Source organism: Centruroides sculpturatus, unplaced genomic scaffold (assembly GCF_000671375.1).
Source record: "Centruroides sculpturatus isolate CEXI.00-Female unplaced genomic scaffold, Cexi_2.0 scaffold177, whole genome shotgun sequence".
NCBI lineage: Eukaryota > Metazoa > Arthropoda > Arachnida > Scorpiones > Buthidae > Centruroides > Centruroides sculpturatus.
The window spans coordinates 39668-58275 of NW_019384358.1; the positions used below are offsets into that span (position 1 = coordinate 39668).

The 18608-nt window shown below is 31.9% G+C and overlaps 2 protein-coding genes across 3 annotated transcripts; both read left to right on the plus strand.

Moving 5' to 3' along the window:
* The first annotated feature begins 4511 nt into the window (after nt 1–4511).
* Nucleotides 4512–6445, plus strand: LOC111640306 (cuticle protein 14-like). The gene is made up of 3 exons (XM_023386318.1): nt 4512–4526; nt 5544–5639; nt 5935–6445. Exons 1-3 carry the CDS (start codon nt 4512–4514, stop codon nt 6325–6327), a joined length of 504 nt encoding a protein of 167 aa, XP_023242086.1. The 3' UTR covers nt 6328–6445.
* Nucleotides 6446–7383: 938 nt separating this feature from the next.
* LOC111640127 (single-minded homolog 1-like) lies at nt 7384–14480 on the plus strand. 2 transcript variants are annotated; one of them, XM_023386128.1, is made up of 9 exons: nt 7384–7827; nt 9270–9349; nt 9436–9525; nt 9585–9693; nt 10563–10648; nt 11739–11923; nt 11996–12102; nt 12172–12319; nt 13428–14480. In XM_023386128.1, exons 1-9 carry the CDS (start codon nt 7653–7655, stop codon nt 13867–13869), a joined length of 1422 nt encoding a protein of 473 aa, XP_023241896.1. In that variant the 5' UTR covers nt 7384–7652; the 3' UTR covers nt 13870–14480. The 2 variants fall into 2 exon arrangements, with proteins under 2 accessions (XP_023241896.1, XP_023241902.1); XM_023386134.1 differs by lacking the exon at nt 7384–7827 and adding an exon at nt 9062–9184.
* Nucleotides 14481–18608: the final 4128 nt, after the last annotated feature.

Consider the following 18608-nt stretch of genomic DNA (forward strand, 5'->3'; position numbering starts at 1 on the left):
AAACTTAGAAATGGCTCGTAGTCTTCTTCAAAGGATAAGAAACAATCTTGTATTGATAGAATGAAACGATATGGGTTAGTGGGACCACGTGCAGCGGGTAACACCCTTCTACCATAACTAAACGCTCTCGTTCGAGTGTTAATACAATCAAAACAGGATGATGTAAGTTTCTGGTCATTGTACGTAACAATTGTCTATTAACTTATTGGAAAAGCTTTCATTTTATACTCGACAAATGTTTGCAATACATAAAAATACCTTTTGTTTCGTTAATATTGCGCAAAATTATATTTATAACCTCGTAAGACAGACATACGGACGTTCGGAGATTGTTAACGGATTTCTTAACAAAATTAAATTGAATTAAATTAAAAAAAAAGTTAGTAAATAATAAAACTTCGATATTTCGCGTTGCTTATCGGAGTTATAATTAATTTGCATATTATGTATAGGCCCAAAAGTCAGTTGACCGATATTTTCTTCTAATAACGATTAAAAATCGGATTAATACAGCGAATAAACTTAAAAAACGTCTCGCGGTTAACTGACTTTTCAACCACCCTGCACGCGAAGTATTACTTCGCGTGCAGGGTGGTTGAAAAGTCAGTTATAATTAGTTTAACAATTAAAAAGTTAATTTAAATATAGAAATTCCCTGTAAAATTGAGCGTTTTTCCAATAGAGACCTACAGGGGTGGCCCAAAAGTCAGTCAACCGGTCTATACGTAAGAAATCAGACAATACATTTAACAGTTTTTAAATATTCTCTCTAAAATGCACGTTTTTCCAGTAGAGTGACTCGCAACTTGCTCATTATACAGCATAAACAAGGTGGTCCAAAAGTCAGTTAACCGATCTATACGTAAGAAGGAAAGTAACACTAAGAATTAAAAAGAAAGAAGTGGTTTGAATATAAAATTCCTCTGTAAATTGCGTGTGTTAAGAGTTTTTCATTCCCCTCATCTGTAGGGCCTCTTAGCTTATCAGATGAAGGTAAACAGAGAAACAGCACATAGAATCTGTATATAGAGTAAGATAGAAGATAACAGTTAACAAAAGGAAGAAAAAAAGCGAAAGTTTTGGAGGTCAAAATATAAAATGGCGTCCTTCTACTATTGTGTAATTAAAAGCAACAAGGTGAAACGCTCGAACGATTGTTACGCGTCTTATTATTTTATTTATTTATTTTTTCTTGTGTTACTCAAAAGTGCTATAAGTTACCATTTCCTATTGGATCGTGCGTAACAAGGTCGTATCGTTGAATGGTTTTTCACTTTTCTTCGTGACTTCCATACAATGTCAAGGAATTCCTACTTGTTATTCTAATATTGGAGAACCCTCGAGTTAACCAACATCCGGAATAATAACTACAAGGACATTTCTATCCGTCTGTTTGTCTGTCTGTCCGCTTCCATCGCTCGTATTTTAAAAGGCATTTTAATTAGGGTAGGTGAATGCAATTAGGGAATGTTCTGTTTAAGGTTGTGGTGTGGTTAGAAGGGGGAAATGTTCGATCGTTTTCTAAGGAATGTGCGGTTAGAGGAGGTAAATTCCTTAGAATTTCTGAAGGTTTTTACTAAAATTATGAGGCCTTTTGCTTTAAATGGGATCGAGGTTGCCTGGGGGCATTTTTGTGCCCCAAATGGCCCTTTAGAAATTGGCAAATTAGTAAAAAACAATATCTAGTTTTATTGGTTATATTTCCTTATTTTTATGGCAGTCGATGAAGGAGCCCCATATTTATGACTGAATAGGGCCCGGTTTCGCCCCTCCCAATAGTAGTTGCCGTATGAGTGCTAGAAGTTAATACAAATGAATTGTTATTTTAATGTTATTTTCAGATATAGAATATTGAGGAAAGGACTCTCGGAGATCAGGAGAAGGCATAGGCTCTTTAATTCCAGGCCTAGAGGAGCCTAGAAAATCAAGAAATGCGATGAAATGAATCGGTTTCAATACATGTTTTGAGGGTCTCTCACTGCCTGCAGGCCCCCTGTGACAGGGCCTGATTGAGAAACCTGCTTGCAAGTGTTGCCAACCTCCAACTTTCAGCGTTATTAATAATTTAACATTGAAAAATATTACTAATAAGGAGCAATAAAAATAAAAACAATGTCAAGGACTCGTTATTTTCGACATTTGTTCCAAGAAAACAATAAATATCAACAATGAAAAGACTCGAAATATTTATTTCCAGTTTCTTTTCAGGTCTGTCCGTTTGTCTATCTCCGGACAATGAATTTATCACATCAGAAACGAAAGTTATTAATACTTTTATAGTCATGTTCGCGTCGTGACGCTTCGCAACCTATCCGTCGCATTCGATTCATAAATGGATACGAAGTGACGGTGAAGCTACGTAATCAATACATAATACTAATAAAAATAATTTTTTAACAGCGAAAATAAACAACAGGCAATAAAACTAATTTCACAAGGAAGAAAATGGAGCATCGTTCGACACGTTTTAGCAGCAATTAAGCTATTAAAATGGCGAAAATCATCTATCATCCACTCAACACGCAAATAAAACAATAGATTCTTTTTTCTGTAAAAGTAAAGCATTTTAATTACAATTATTTTAGTTAATTAGATCAATAAATCGTTCATTGAAGCGAAACTAAATTATATCCTCACAAAACAAGAATTTTAACACCCGAAACACAACGTGAAAAATATTACAACCGCCATGACACTTCGCGTCGCAAACGTTTGCGCCGCGCAAACGTTTGCGACGTAGGCTATTTAAACGTAAATAACTTTCGTTCGTGACATTTTATCGTCTTAAAAATTTAAATATATAATAGTGCCAATATTGAGAACATTTTCAAATCAAAATAACGTAGATTTATTAGTTTATTACTTATTAATAACGATAAATTCGTTATCAGATGACAGACAGACAACAGACTTCAGTGGTAGTCAGAAACGCTTTAAACACTTGAAAGAAGGTTATAAAAATTTAAATATTGAATAAAATTTTCTCGTAAACCCGACAATTCTCATTATACATAATGAATGGACAATAGCCATTCATTAAAAGAACCTCCTAAAAATGAATAATAAAACGGCTTTTTTCCACTGAAAACTAAAGAAAATAATAATAATATTTTTCTTTAGTTTTCAGTAAAAATTTTTATTACCCAAAAACAAAATAAAGTATTTTTATTGCTTTCGACCCATTTAAAAACACGAGAATTCAATTCAAACACAAATAAAAGTATTGTGACGACATTTGTGTGTTTTTTAAACGCAATTTTCAGTTTAATTTTATTATTTAAATAATTTAGAAAAAATGGTTGCTTTTGTAACGGAAGTTCCAATAAATAACCCTCAATTCAAAAATTGGGCAAGCAAACTTCCGGTCACGTGAGTAAGAAGGTTAGTAGTAAGAATGGTTCGGTAGCACAAAAGAGAGGGAAATAATTTCCCTTTTTTATACAGAAATTACAAATAAAAACCTTGTAGCGACTGAAATGTTTCTCTTGTTTCGTATTAAACAAAAAAATTTTATTTAAATAATTATATTTTGGGGTTATTGTACGGAATAGTAACTCCGATTCTCGACAGATGGAGCTATTTTTAAAATAATTATAAAATTTACTTTTTATAATTATTTTAAAATGAATAATTTCTTTAATTTTAAAACTTTTAAAATTAATTACTTATAATAAATTGTATTTTTAATTTTTAAAATATTTTGGCATAATAAACAGAGATAAAAAAAAAAGTAATTAGGATATCGATTCATAGACATCGTTAATTATGATAATTGAAAAAATTAGTGAAGAAAAACAATGGTTTTCCTCTATTACGGCTCCCAATACTGTAAAAATTTACATAAAAATTTCTTCTATTAATTAACAAGATTAAAAAATATTATGTAAATCCTTGACACACATCCATCATTACTCTACAACTTCCTTAAGAATAAATGGCGGAAATATCATAAAAAATTCGATTTAGATACAAATTACTTAGTAAAACACGGGATTAGTGTTCAATGTACCCGAAACACTACAGAAATTTAAAAAAAAAAATTAAACACGAACACGCAAAACGTCCCGTTCTAGAAACGTTCAACTTATCACACGAAACGAACTAGATAGAGTATGAAATAACAACCAGTTTTATTAAACACTCGGCATGTTAAGAGAAAGGGGGTGGTTGGTACACAAAATAACACTTCTTCCTTCGCAATTTCTTAACAAACCAGACAAGATAATGAGGTATAGCTAACTAGAAACGTGTCATAGATGCATCCCACTTGGAACCTTTCGGACAATGGGCAGTTTCGCAAAATATATCACCTACGAAATGCCCCATTTCGGAGTCATAAAACTTGTATTCTGTTCTATTGTTGAAGAGACATCTTTGCCCTCTTCAAAAAATAAGAAATGGGTTCTTTGGGTGGGACCGATCTACGCCCCGTTACGTACTGATGAATATATAAAAAGGTTCCGTTGGACTCTTTGAAAGGTGTAGAATCTCCCCGTCTTGGACGCCAAAAAATGCATTATTTTCAGGTGAGTTTCTTTAGAAGAAACAATTTAATTTAATTGTTTATTAACTTCTCTAGTGTTTTGTAAGGTCCTTTATTGTTTAAAGATGATCGAAATTGTTTTTTCTCTTGTCGGAAATTACGAGCGTTAAATTGTAAAATTCTTCATTTTGTAACTCATTTGTTACGCTTGGAGACATTTCTAGTGAATTATTATACAATTCTTTAAACAGTGACGAGCGTTACGACCGTCACTCCTCTAATAAATTGTTAAGAAAGTGAATTTATGCAATTTCATTCTAGTTCTAATAAATGCCTTTTTGTATGTAATTGATAAAAGTGCATTTTCAGTGTCGCGCCGCGCGTCAATTTCGCTAAAATGTTAAAAACGTTTCAATGTTTGAAAGAAATTCTTATTTTTTTCGCAAGTTACGTAGATAAATCTGTTATTTTATTAAATCGCTTAGTATTGATGATTGTATAGAACTGGTTTGTGAAGCGAAGCGACGCGACCCGACGCCAGCGAGATCGAAGTGTAATTAAAAATTCGTGTATGATTTCTTTTATAATAATTAAATTTTTAAATATATTCTACTGAAAATCCTTTAAAATTTTAATTTAATATATTAATAATTTTTTCGAATATTTATTTGTATTATATCTGAATATTATTGGTAGAAAGTGACTATTTTTGTCATTTTGGCTAAGCGTCGCGCCGCGCATCTAGGGTAAAAAACATTTATAAACGTTAAAAATGTTTAAATTTTTAATAAAATCCTTTTTTTTAAATTTATGTAGATAATTAATCAATTATTTAAAATGTATTTTTCAAAGAAATTAGTGTTAAGAGAGTATAAAGCTTGCTTCAGAAGCGATGCGACGCGACGCGACCACGCGGCATGTGCTCTAACCAGTGTACAAAATTTCTCGGAAACGGGGGTTAGAGAGTATTCAATAAAGTGTTATTGTTTTGTTGTAACAAACATGTTATCATCTGACCCAAATGTAGTGTTCTTTAAGTACATCACTTCCTATTTTCCAGGTATCGCTAATTGTTCTTTCGAGTGTCGTCGCCATTGTTCTTTCGGGTTACGTCCCCGATATCGGGGGAAACAGCGATGTCTATCAGACCCAAGACGTGAGTAACATTTTATTATAAATTAATAACGGACCTTATGCTTAGACGAATAACAGGAAGTCAACAATTTACAGAAGAGAAAATCATAACAATCGCAAACAAATTGTTTTCTTCGCGATAAATTATTATTATATTGAGCAATGTAAAAGCTTCTCAGAATATCTTTTGTATACGTGTGCTTCTATCTTTCACGCGAGGAATTTTTTGAATATAATTAATAACAAAGCAGTAAAGCGACCTCAAAGGAGATCGGTTATGCTGCAAGATTTTTTCATTTTTTTGTTAATATTTTCAGAATTACGGTAACTACAACTTCGGTTACGGCGTGAGAGGTCCCTACGGCTCTAATAACTTTAGGGAAGAGAAGGGTAACGCATACGGTCATGTGAGAGGATCGTATGGATTAACGGATGCGGACGGGCGCAAACGCATCGTGGATTACGTAGCCGATGATTATGGATTCAGAGCTAAAGTCAGGAGCAATGAACCAGGAGGAGCCTCTTCGTCTTACCCAGATCCTGCTTACTCCTCACCATTAACAGCATTAAAGCTTCCTTTACCCGGGGTGTATTCGGGTCCTTATCGTTACGTCAGCACCCCTTACGCTAAAGCATCACCCTACGTGAATTATCCTTATCACGCTGCAGCCGATACACATAAAGTTGTATCGGCTTATCCTCCCTATTAAATTAAATAATTTTTAATAAAATTATATTTATATATAACGCTTAATATATTATATTTATAAGGCAAAGATTGTGATATTTATGTTAAAAAAAAAAGTGATATCTTCAGTTTCCTGGTATATTGTATGCAACGTTTCCATTAAGTTGAATAAATGTAATTTGCATAAATAAATTCTTCTTAAAAAATAAATCAAACCTCTCAACAACGGCCAATAACAGGAACACGAAAATATGTCCGCTATTTAGAGGTTATTTTGTATGCACTTAAAAAAACGTTTCTTTAATTAAAAATGGTCGCCGTTAAAGAGATGTACTGTACGTTATTGGTGGTTCAACTGTATATAAATTCCATTACTTCAATCGTTTTTCAAAATTTATTGGAAAGAATTTAAAACTTGTCTCTTCCCTAAAAATAAAATAAAATCTCCCTCATTATCCTTACTAACTTCTATTATTTTGATGGATACAAAGATGTAGAATTTTTTATAAAATAATAAAATATCCCTAAAATAATTTAGCACTTGCAGCTATTTATTTCCAAAATAAATTACAGTATTAAAATGATAACGGCCATCTATTATAATAAAATGCAGGGATATTAGGGAATATTCTACAAAAATTTAAAAATATATTAGAAATTTTTCCCTAATATTCACTACTTTTCCTTAAGCATTATTTTTTCCTCCAAATTAAAAAAAAAATTTAAAGTTTCATTAAAACTTTAAAATTTTTAATTCTAATTTTTAAATTCGTTTTCTTCACATAAATTTACACATAGAAAACTATTATTTTGAAAATTTTGAAGCAAAATAACTTTTATAATCGATATAGCCAGAGAAAAATCCCTATATATTCCCTCAATTTTCATTAAACTTTTAATTTTCCCTAAACTGGCATCGAAATTTATAAATAATAAAAAAGTCCCCAATTTTCCCTCACGCGGCTAAAAATTCCCTAGAATTTTTAAAACATTTTCCCAGTTTTTCCCTTTTATAAACCATTACTTCGACCGTTTCTGAAAATAAAACGGATTGGCTTATGTGATTTATACTACTTAATTACTTATTTTTCGACCTCTGTCGACCTTTAGACCCCACGAAAATTCGAATTTTAAATGTATCGTCACGAGCGCAATGTTTACAATTTCCCGATTAGCCAATCGAACCCCAAAGTTAGCCAATGGGAACAATCGTAAGTTATCTGTCATGGGAACTTCTTTCATAGTAATGGAAGCGAATATATATTTAAAAGTAACTTCAAACCCCATTCGATACGTGTTCGGAGAGTGTAAATTCCTCGATTACTTTAAAAATTAAAATAAAATAAAATGAAGGAAAGATCTAAAAATGCCGCAAGATCGAGACGAGAAAAAGAAAATTGCGAATTTATAGAATTATCACGAATGTTGCCACTTCCGGTCGCCATTACTAGTCAATTAGATAAAGCTTCTATCATTAGACTGACGTCATCATACTTAAAGATGAGGAAAATTTTCCCTAACGGTAAGTTTTTAAAACAGTTATTTAGTGTATTAAATAATGACACAACACAGGAATCGATGACGTAAAATAATTTATTCCAAACGTCATTAATTATTAATTTAATTAATAATGTTCAAAAATATTCTTGAAGATTTGATAGATTTTCGGCTTGAAAAAAAACTTCCCTGTTGTGGGGATTTTTTTGATAGCGGGAAACTTAAAATAGAACTTACTTGTAAAATTAATATATTATTGTTGTTTATTATTATTGTTATATTATAGTTTATATCTTAATCATTACCCCCTGTAACAAGGATTCCTTATTATGAATAAATATATTTGAGGATTATTATTGTTATATTATTAAAAACAGAAAAAAATATCCTTAAAATATTAATTTGAAAAAATACAAGGACAAGCGTTCGTTAAAAGGAAATTTTAAGGAAATTTTTAAATGAATTTTTTTTAATTTTTTAAATATAATATACAAGGAATAGAAAATTTGAAAATATTTCCTATATTTTATTTGAATTATTGTAAAAATAAATTTTGTTAACGAACATTTCTGTTATTAAAAGTTTTCCCTATATTTTTTCGTAAATAGGGGAAAAAATTAGATAAAATTTATCCGTTAACTACTTTGAATGGAAAATTTCATAAAATTATATTTTTATTTAAAATTTTCTATAGAAAAATCCCATCTGAAAGAACAAATTTTATCAGTTTTCGGCTAAACGTTTTTCCCTATTTCTTTTAATTCTGGATAAGGAAATTTCCCCACATTTCCAGATTTAATGTATGAAACTTTCCGGACGTTTCAAATTAAACTTTAATAGAGGAATTTAATTAAAGTTTTGCCATATTTGAAAATTTAATGCGAGGGAAATTTAATATTTACCATAAATTTTCGAATGAAAGGAAATTCCCCGATTTTTTTTAAATTAAGAAAATGTTTAAAAATCAATTTCACTAAAAATTTCCCCGAATTTAATTTTTTTCACCTAAAATATCTGGAAAGGGTTAAAAATTTCGGACATTTTCCCTATGCCATGGGACAATTTCCTTGTTATGTTTTATTAATTAAAAAATCGGGAAATTTCCCCACGTAAGCTAACTCGCTAAACCTTTAAAACTAACCGAATTTAACGTAACCACGCGATAATTTATTGTTCCTAAATTCCATTAGACACAGTTTAAAGATAAAATTTGAAACCAGATAGGGAAAACGACCTCGTAGTGAATGGGAAATGGGCGACAAAAGGTAAAATGTCGTACAAAAGCAGTCACGAGTCAACAGTAATCATTCAGGATCAATGTCAGGAGCCAGGAGAGAGTAAAATAAGACGTGAAACTGCATGACGTGATCGAACAATGAAACGTGTGACTTACTAGACTATTAAAGCACTTATATATATATTTTCTAAAGGGATATAGCAGTAACCATGTTTTTTTCTTTATATCAGGATTGGGAGAAGGATGGGGCATGTCTCACCTTAACAGCAATGAAGACACAATAAGAGAGCTCGGTTCGCATCTCTTACAAGTAAAATTAAAGTCCCTTTTCTTAATTTTATAATTAGAAAATAAAGTTTAGAAATAAGTTTATAGTGTCTTTTCCTTGTTCTATAGACTCTTGATGGGTTTGTTTTTGTCGTATCATCTGATGGGAAGATCATGTACGTTTCGGAAACTGCTTCTGTCCATCTTGGTTTATCTCAGGTGAGAGCTGAAAATTGGTATAATTGAAACTTTTCGAAGATTAATTTGAATTTTTTCAGGTAGAAATGACTGGAAACAATATATACGAGTATATACACCCCGAAGATAAGGAGGAAATGAGATCTATATTGAATTTTCAGTCTACCTCTGTTGAAATGCAGTCATCTAGTGAGAATATATTATTTTATATTTAGAATTTTTTGGCAATTTAAAATAAATACTTCGTCAGCTATCGGTTTCACGACAATCTCAAGACGTGTCTTAACTTTTAGTTTTCTTTTGTAGTGAAATCTCTGTACGCATGCATACAGTGTTTGTTAATACACGTTTGCGAGCCTGTTTTGTATTTATAGTGACAAAAATTTAAATGTTCTCAGGTTAAATTGATTGTCCGGGCAGAATAGACATCAGGAGTGATTTAATCTGGATATGTCAGGTTAAATCACTTCCTTCCTTACCATGGATGTTCCTGAAGACAGTAAAGTCCATAGTTTGGTGTGGGAAAATGCTCTTACAGGCAAGAAGCAGAAGCACAAAGTTACCATTCTGGTGGACACCACTACGAGTACGGGTTCACTGAAAGAATTTATATTGCAGAATTAGACGAAGACGATTCTGCTTATTGATAATATTGCATTTTTTTTTTTTTTTAATACGGAAATGAGAATCAACTTTTCAAACTTTGCCATTTTCCATTAATTGCAATGAAGAATCCAAAATTGAAATTAAAAATGGGGGCCCATAACGTCGTTTTCTAGATAGGCCTACAGTATGGTCAAAGTGACAATGTCCCTGCTCCTTTTGACACCACTACTTGAGAATCTTATTCTTAAACTTAAATAAATGCACATTTTTTTAAAAAAAATTATTCTATAGCTGAATTTACGCAATTACTTCGTATTTATCTGTAATAGATAAGGACTGAAACATCCTTTGTGAAAATTCTAGCAAATAAAATCACCTAAAATTATTTCATTAATGTCTTTTAAATACAGTATTTTATTCCCGTATCAAATAATTTATATGTAAATTAACAGATTGTGAAATTGAGAAATCATTTTATTTACGAATGAAGTGCATTTTGGCGAAAAGAAATGCTGGACTGACCACATCTGGATACAAAGTGAGTAGAATTTGTACAGATCACTTCAAAGGAAATGTTAACACGTTTCTGAACGTAGGTGTATATGTATGCATATGAATGTATGTGTGTACAATAATACCTCGACTTACGCGAACCCGGAGTTAGGGTGCGACTATGCAGACGCGAATTTAGAGCGAGCGAGAGGTTGCGAGCGATTTAGTTTTCGCAAAGGAAAACCATGCACAAACGAGAAGCGAGAAATAACGCTGGCGAGAGAGAATTTCTGGTTCACGCACATATCTGACAGGTTTTGATATTTATCGCGTTTCTCCTCTTCTCGCCACATACTCTCGCTCTCTCGGAAAATTCGCTCGCTCGCGTCTGCATAGTCGCACCCTTACGCGATTTTCAAATCTCGTCGATTCGTCGTTTGAGCACCACCCAACTCTTGATTACTCACTCCCCCACACTATTGTTAAGCTTACATGTTCGGACGTGTCGCGCGGAATCGACACATAAATAACACAAAATAAATTGTAGCTATTTCTGTGTTTGTTATATCTACGGAGACTCGAGAGACTCTGTGGTGATTCCTTGTAACCGTGAACGAATCAAAAGACGAGATAAGATTAACGAGAACATTTATTAGCTTACATACATCCGACTTGAATTTTACACAAATTGTGAAATATACCCCGAGTTACGTGAATTCGACTTACGCGGTTATCTCTCGGTCCCACCTATCGCGTAAGTTCGGGGTATTACTGTATATATATATATATGCGTCAAGGGGTTTTAATTTTTTCATGGTACTAAATTTCGTTGCTATGCTATTCATCAGGTATATTTCATGCTTCTATTGCTGCAATCACATTTTCTGTGACGTCTTGCTCGTCACATGGCTTTCATGCCCATGTTACAAAGAAACAAAGGTATGCTACTGTTTAGTATACTTTTTAGCTTCTAATAAAACATTTCAACCATAGTTTCTATTGCAATCGTCCTTCTTCCAATAAGGTTTATTGAGTTCTTCTTCATCCAAATATGTCCGTAGTGTTAACATTTCTTTGAAGTATCTCATATTGTTCAAAGTAAAATAAAAAAAAATTTAATTTTTGTTTATGTTTAGGTAATACACTGCAGCGGTTATATAAAGCTGAAGCAATGTAGAATGGAAACAAATCTGCAAAATGTAAGCCTGGTGGCAGTGGGGCATTCGCTTCCGCCGAGTGCCATCACAGAAGTGAAAATGTACAGTAATATGTTTATGTTTCGAGCAAGTCTGGATCTGAGGCTGATTTTTCTAGACTCGAGGTGATAAATAAGATTCGTGTTAAGATTTTTGGGTTATTGTAATGATGTAATTTATAAATTATTATTTGCAAGGGTTGCAAACCTCACTGGCTATGAACCTCAGCAACTTATAGAACGCACTCTCTATCAGTACGTCCACGGATGCGACTGTTTAAACCTTCGTATCTCGCACGAAATATGTAAGTATTGTAAGTTTACATATCAATATGTGTTACTGCTCGTAAATAAGGGCGAAATTTCTCTTTCAGTGTTAACTAAAGGTCAAGTGACGACAAAATATTATCGATTTCTTCACAATAAGGGAGGCTGGGTGTGGATTCAAAGCCATGCTACCATTATTCATAACAGCAGATCTTCCAGGCCTCATTGTATTGTTAGTATTAATTATGTTATCAGGTAATTAACTTAAAATGCAAATTAGTTAGACTTGTGTATGAGGGAGAGCTCAACAGTAAGATTCCTTATTTCTTTTATTTTGAATATAAACAAGTCAGACTCTGGCAACATTAAATGGATGTAGGAACAAAAGGCACATATGACACAAAATGGAGTATCTTTTGTGGCATAGACTGTAATGGTGGATCATAGAATTGAAGCTTTGCTACAGATGTAACCTACAGACTTCTTGGATGTTTTCATTAGACTAAATACATAGGTCTTCAGCATACTTGGGGAACAGGTAAGAATGTAAAGTATTGCTGTTGCTTGATATTGTTCATGACATTGTGAGTCTCTTCAACATTTGGGACTAGGATAGACTTCCTTACTTGGCATATAATCCCTATTTGGCAATATTGATTTCTACCTGTTCTCTAAACCAAAGAACTTTAGAGGATTGCTTGGAAAAACATCCAATTGGCTTGTTTATGGAATTTAAATTTAAATTGCTTGACTGTTCTTTTGAGCATTCCATTTTAGAATGATTAAATCTGATGCAGATCTTATGAATAGGTTAAAAACATTTAAGGGGATTAATAATGAGGCTGAGGCTGAAGTTTAAATGTGAAAATGTGTATGTCGGACATTTAGCGCTGCCTTCCTTTAAGACTAGAAGTTTGACAATAGTGTTTGGATAGTCAGTGGAATCATGCCCAACATTCCAAACACCATTGTCAAACTTCCAAGCTTACAGGAAAGCGGCACTGAATGACGTACATGTTTTCACGTTTAAAACTTCGGCTTCAACCTCGCTAATATAATCCTGTGCAGACCAAGTCAAGCTTTTGATCTGTTTTATTTTCATCTTTTGAGTACTATTTTTCTGTTATGCAGATATCAATGAAGGATTCAAATGTTAGCTGTATCTGTGTATAATCTCACAGATTACCACCGTTTCTACTGAAACTTTGGTTTCTCGATCTACCATTGCAATAAGTGTCTACGTCCACTTCTGCATTGCGTTTATATTCTCAAAATAAAGAAAAGTAATCTAATTGTAGTTTCTCCATGTAAAATATACTCCATATTATGATGTAATAAATTCAGAAAATAATTTCTTTTTAAGTGACATAGAAGCAGATGATTTACAACTAGGATTATTGCAAACAGATGGAGGGAAAGAAACATCTCTAACTGTAAATCTTACCTCAAAAACTACTCACGATTTGAACCTTTTCACGGAAAACTTTGAAACCGAACAGCAAATGATTTCAGAAGGAAGAATGTGTTGGAACAATACTGACTGCAATATGATGGATTTTGAAGTTTTAGATAATATGGCCGCATCAATTTCCTGTTCGCCTATCGACGATACTCTCGGCAGATATTCCACAAATGCAAACTGTGAGATAATGCAATTCGATTCAACTCAATTTAATGAAATGAACCCTCTTCGTCATCATTGGTCTACGGAAATGCACCAGATGAGACACTATTTGACCCAAGATGTAATGTCTTTTCTTCAGTGTTCAGAGGAAAGTGAAATTATGGATCTTTTCCACATATGAAATGAATGTTCTGGAAGATTATAATAAAAAATAATTAATATTTTTTTATATAATTTAAAGCATAAACTCGAACTTATAAGCAATTTGAGAACAATTGAAGCATTTTCAGTTTTGTATTGTGGACATTGATTTGGAATGATTCCAAAAGACCAGTTTAAACAAAGTTAATTCTGTTGGGAGTAAAGTAATTGCTAGAGTGTTCCAAGTAAATAATTGTGTCAGCTGATTAAGATTAATTACATATATTAAAGCCTGTTAAAATTAGATATCAGTTCCGATAAAGCCAAGATCCACAGTTATATTGAAATTAAGTATCAAAACTTTTAAATTTCAATAAAATATTAACTAGCATGTCACATTTTCATTAAAAAAAGTCCAAAGAAATATATTTTAATTTAACAAATTAAGGCCAAATTTCAATTTGGTACTGCTATTTATTTCAGTTTAGTCTCTCACTCAATTTAGTGCCAATTCTGGAGGCAAACAAATGGCAGCACTAAATTGAAGTTTGGTTGTAAGTTATTAAATTAATGAAATGCTACTAGAATTTGTGTTGATGTTAGTTTGACAGTCACATATTTTTTGTAAAATTAATATATGTATAATAATAAAGCTTGTCAATGATGTTAAAATAACATTATTTCTAGTTTGTTCTTGAGTTGACTGATTTAACAATCTCCTATAGCAATGTAAAATTACGAATGTATTTTGTATCTAAATGTATCCTTCGTAGCATTGTATATGGTGTGCATCATTTGACCTAATTTATGGTTAATATGGTCGGTTAATAAGCCAAATTAACTGCAGTCCCGAGTGCAGTTGTTAACCAAAAGTGGATCTCTATTCTATATAAGTTTGACACCCGATTTAAGTGTAGAAAGCAGAATATATAACTAAAATTTTTTATAATTTGATGTTTGTGCATCATAGCAAGTATTTAATATAAAAATCATCCAAATTAATTGTGTTTTATTCACTTTCAGTCCCAGGAACTATACAACAGAACTGACCTTCCTTTTGCAGTCATCGCTAGTTCTTGTGATGAAAAGTGAATAAAAAGAATAATTTTGATGGATTTTGACATAATTTTAAACTTTTTTTATAATTATGAATCCAAAATATAAAGTTATTTTCATTAATTTTTTAAAACAAAACCCCTCAAAAATATTTAATGTATTAAGAAACCTGTATCACAGTAGAGACTAAAGAAAGACAATTTGAAAATATGTCAGGCCCTGTCCCTCACTACATAGTTGTCCCATTCATGAATGGATACAAAAAATGGTACTCAAGACTAATGCCCACAGGGGGAAAAACTAATTTGACAGTGAATATCAGTGGCATTCAATGTTTGTTATTGTCATTTTAGCAATTCCCATTGTATACCAGTATATTGGAATTCAAGTGTCGACTAACTGGTTTAACAAAATCCCATAATTCATTTGGTATTTTGTTGGATGTATTTGTAATAGATATATAGAATTAGAGTAAATTAAGATTTTAACCTAGTCAAAAGAACAGGGTGAACAATCAAAACTCCTATTATTGCTGAAATTTGTCGCTGCTGTCAAAGTATAGCACTGTCATATTAGAGTAATTCAAAATTGGGAGTTTTCAAGCTAAACAAAACAGCAATTGACAAAATCTGTCCTCCATGCTAACTGTTGCATTATTTTTGCTGCCCATTAGTTGGCTGTTAGTTCTTGTAGAGCAGAAAGAATAAAAACATTTTTATATCTGTTTCATAAAATTGATGCGATAAAATTAAATTATTGGATCTACTTTCTACATAAGAAAACTTTATTAAAATATAAATTCAGAAAAATATACCATATATGAGAAATGAAGTAGATATATTTTATGTAATACAGATTAAATCTACATATACTAAATTTATCAATATAAAATATTTAGAGCACCAAGTTTAATTATTTGAGTTTTCTTTTTGCATTGAAACTGTTCAGAGTGCCGTAGCTGCTTGTCCATTTGTTCCCTCGAAACAATTATTTAAACTGATTTTAAAAATATCAAGGGGAATCTTACTTTGGCACTGTACACTTAACAACTTTTTGAACTTGCTCGGTGGATTGGCACAAGAAAACTGCATCATAACTGGAATTACAATTTATTGTTAAATTGCAAAGTCATTTTGTGCTTTAAACAAAATATATGACTATGGCACGGCACATTCCCACGATAACTAAAACATTAAAATGAAAATCAACCACAAATTCTTGTATAATAAACACTTATGTACGTTATATAATTTTAAAAGTAAAAAAACGAAGATACTGGGTTAATCATGCATACAGTATTATGCAAATACTTAGGTTTTTAATCTGATTAAATTATGCATCATATCTAAACTGTTTCCATCTGACTGAAGTGACAGCATGTCTCCGGACGAGGTTTCGACTTGGAGGTAACCGTAATTGTCGATTCCGATGATTGTTACTTCTTCTTTGGTTTCGTTTAAAACAACTTTCTGCCCACTGTAAGATAAAAATCAGTTATAAAAGTGTTTTGTGATAATACAAAGAATAACAATAATAAAAAGATTTCCTGTTAATATTAATCGGTAAAGATTTATTTTTTGATTTCATTCAATAAATACCATCTCTATCTGATTGTGAAAATCTAGATTATATATATACACACAAAATCTAAATCTTGTTTTCTGTGTGAGTGTTGTTTTTTTAATATAAATGAATAATTGGACAAAAATTATTAATTATATTACTGTAGGAATATTAGACACTTTTCCAATTATATAATTTATGTATATAACATATTGTTTAAACCTTATCCCTTAGTGACTAAGTAGATAAAACTACTGAACAGTAATAGTTCGGTCAAGTTTACATGTCAACCAGTTGGCAACATCTTGTCATTTTCTGGGTTTTCTTCATGTCTTTAATATCTAAATACCTAAATAGGGGTCAGCTTCTCATAAAAAAAGTTCTCCCAGAAAGCACTCCTCCTCAGCAGATTGCCAAAGTATTTAGTCACCTTATTCCATCAACCAACCAACATTTATTCCTTATTAAATACATGAATTATTCAGAAAAGTACTTCCTTCTAAAGCAGGACTTCTTAAACATTTTTTATTCACGACCCCATTTATGATTGTGATTTTTTTCGCAACCCAAAAATATAAAATAAAGATATATACAAATTTGCAAAAACAACAATGGGACAGAGACAACTGAATATGCTGAAAAGTGATAACACTACACTAGTTCACACTACAATCAGTGTTGCTGAATCATTGTCTCGCTGCACCAGAAGTGACATAAAGCGCAACTCACGAAACTTATGACACAAAGCATGCCTCACTTTCAAACTCTCACAAATTATTTTCAAAATTTTGCATTAAAATCTCGCAACCCCAAGATTTCGCTAAGTGACCCCACATGGGATCGCGACCCATAGTTTAAGAAGCCCTGTTCTAAAGGAAATACTTTTAGTTAGCACCTCCTTACAAGATATATCAAAAGAAAACATATTTTGTAACCTATCTATACTTACTATATAAAGAGACAACGTATTTTTCGTTTGTGACCACTAACCACGAAAACTACTGAACCAATTGTTACAAAATTTTAACTGTAGCATCTTTATGACCCCTGGAATATTTACCACTAGTCAAACCTGCAGATTGTTTATTAATTAAATAAAACTACAATGGATTTTTCATCTAGGGTTAAGGCTTTTATGTCCAACAGATGGCGCTACGAGTATGATGCACTAAGTTTGCTTTTCTGTGAGGATGAACTAAAGCAGATCATCTTCTATCTATCTATATAAATAAAAATGTAATGTTCGTTTGTTCCTCCCAATTCCTTTGAAGTTTTGACACAACGCTGCATTCGAATACACGTGTTTTATATAATATACATGTTGAAATTCCCCCACTGGGGGGAGATGAACAGGATTAAGGCTTACCGTAAAGAACTCTGCTTCTATATCTACTATTTTAGATGCGGTTTTTTGCGTTTTTGATTGCGTTTTAATAGGGTATGTCAACAGAATATACAGTAAAAAAGGATTTTTCAATATTCCCCCGTGGGGGAGAGAGACAGGATTAAGGCTTACCTTGAAGAACTTGGCTTCTATTATACTATTTTAGATGTGGGTTTTTGAGTTTTAATAGATTACGCCAAGAAAATGTACACTAACAAGGGAACTGTCGGAGTGTCTTCTAATAAATTTTAATAAAATTTAGTCAATAACTACGTTAACAGTTTACAAACTCTATTTTAAATTTGTAGCATTCACTAAAATTGTTGATCAGAGTTATTAGCAATCAAATGTTGCACTACTTTATAGTAGTTGAACACTATTATGCAAATTTTTAGAAGTGAAAGGGTCGCGGAGGAAGACGGCGATATAATATTTACAATAAATTCTGGAATTTTCAAAAATGGTTGAAGAATTAATAAAATTTTGTATACTTTTAACATAATTATTAACTAAATTTTATTAATTCTTCAACCATTTTTGAAAATTCCAGAATTTATTGTAAATGTAATATCGCCGTCTTCCTCCGCGACCCTTTCACTTCTAAAAATTTGCATAATAGTGTTCAACTACTATAAAGTAGTGCAACATTTGATTGCTAATAACTCTGATCAACACTTTTAGTGAATGCTACAAATTTAAAATAGAGTTTGTATACTTTTAACGTAGTTATTAACTAAATTTTATTAAAATTTATTAGAAGACACTCCGACAGTTCC

Excerpts from the sequence above, each read along its gene's own strand:
- LOC111640127 (XM_023386128.1), top strand. The coding sequence starts at position 7,653 with ATGAAGGAAAGATCTAAAAATGCCGCAAGATCGAGACGAGAAAAAGAA. Across the intron at positions 9,694-10,562 it reads TGTTGAAATGCAGTCATCTA|ATTGTGAAATTGAGAAATCA; the intron begins GTGAGAATATAT and ends GTAAATTAACAG. Across the intron at positions 12,320-13,427 it reads AGTATTAATTATGTTATCAG|TGACATAGAAGCAGATGATT; the intron begins GTAATTAACTTA and ends TTTCTTTTTAAG.
- LOC111640306 (XM_023386318.1), top strand. Across the intron at positions 5,640-5,934 it reads ATGTCTATCAGACCCAAGAC|AATTACGGTAACTACAACTT; the intron begins GTGAGTAACATT and ends TAATATTTTCAG.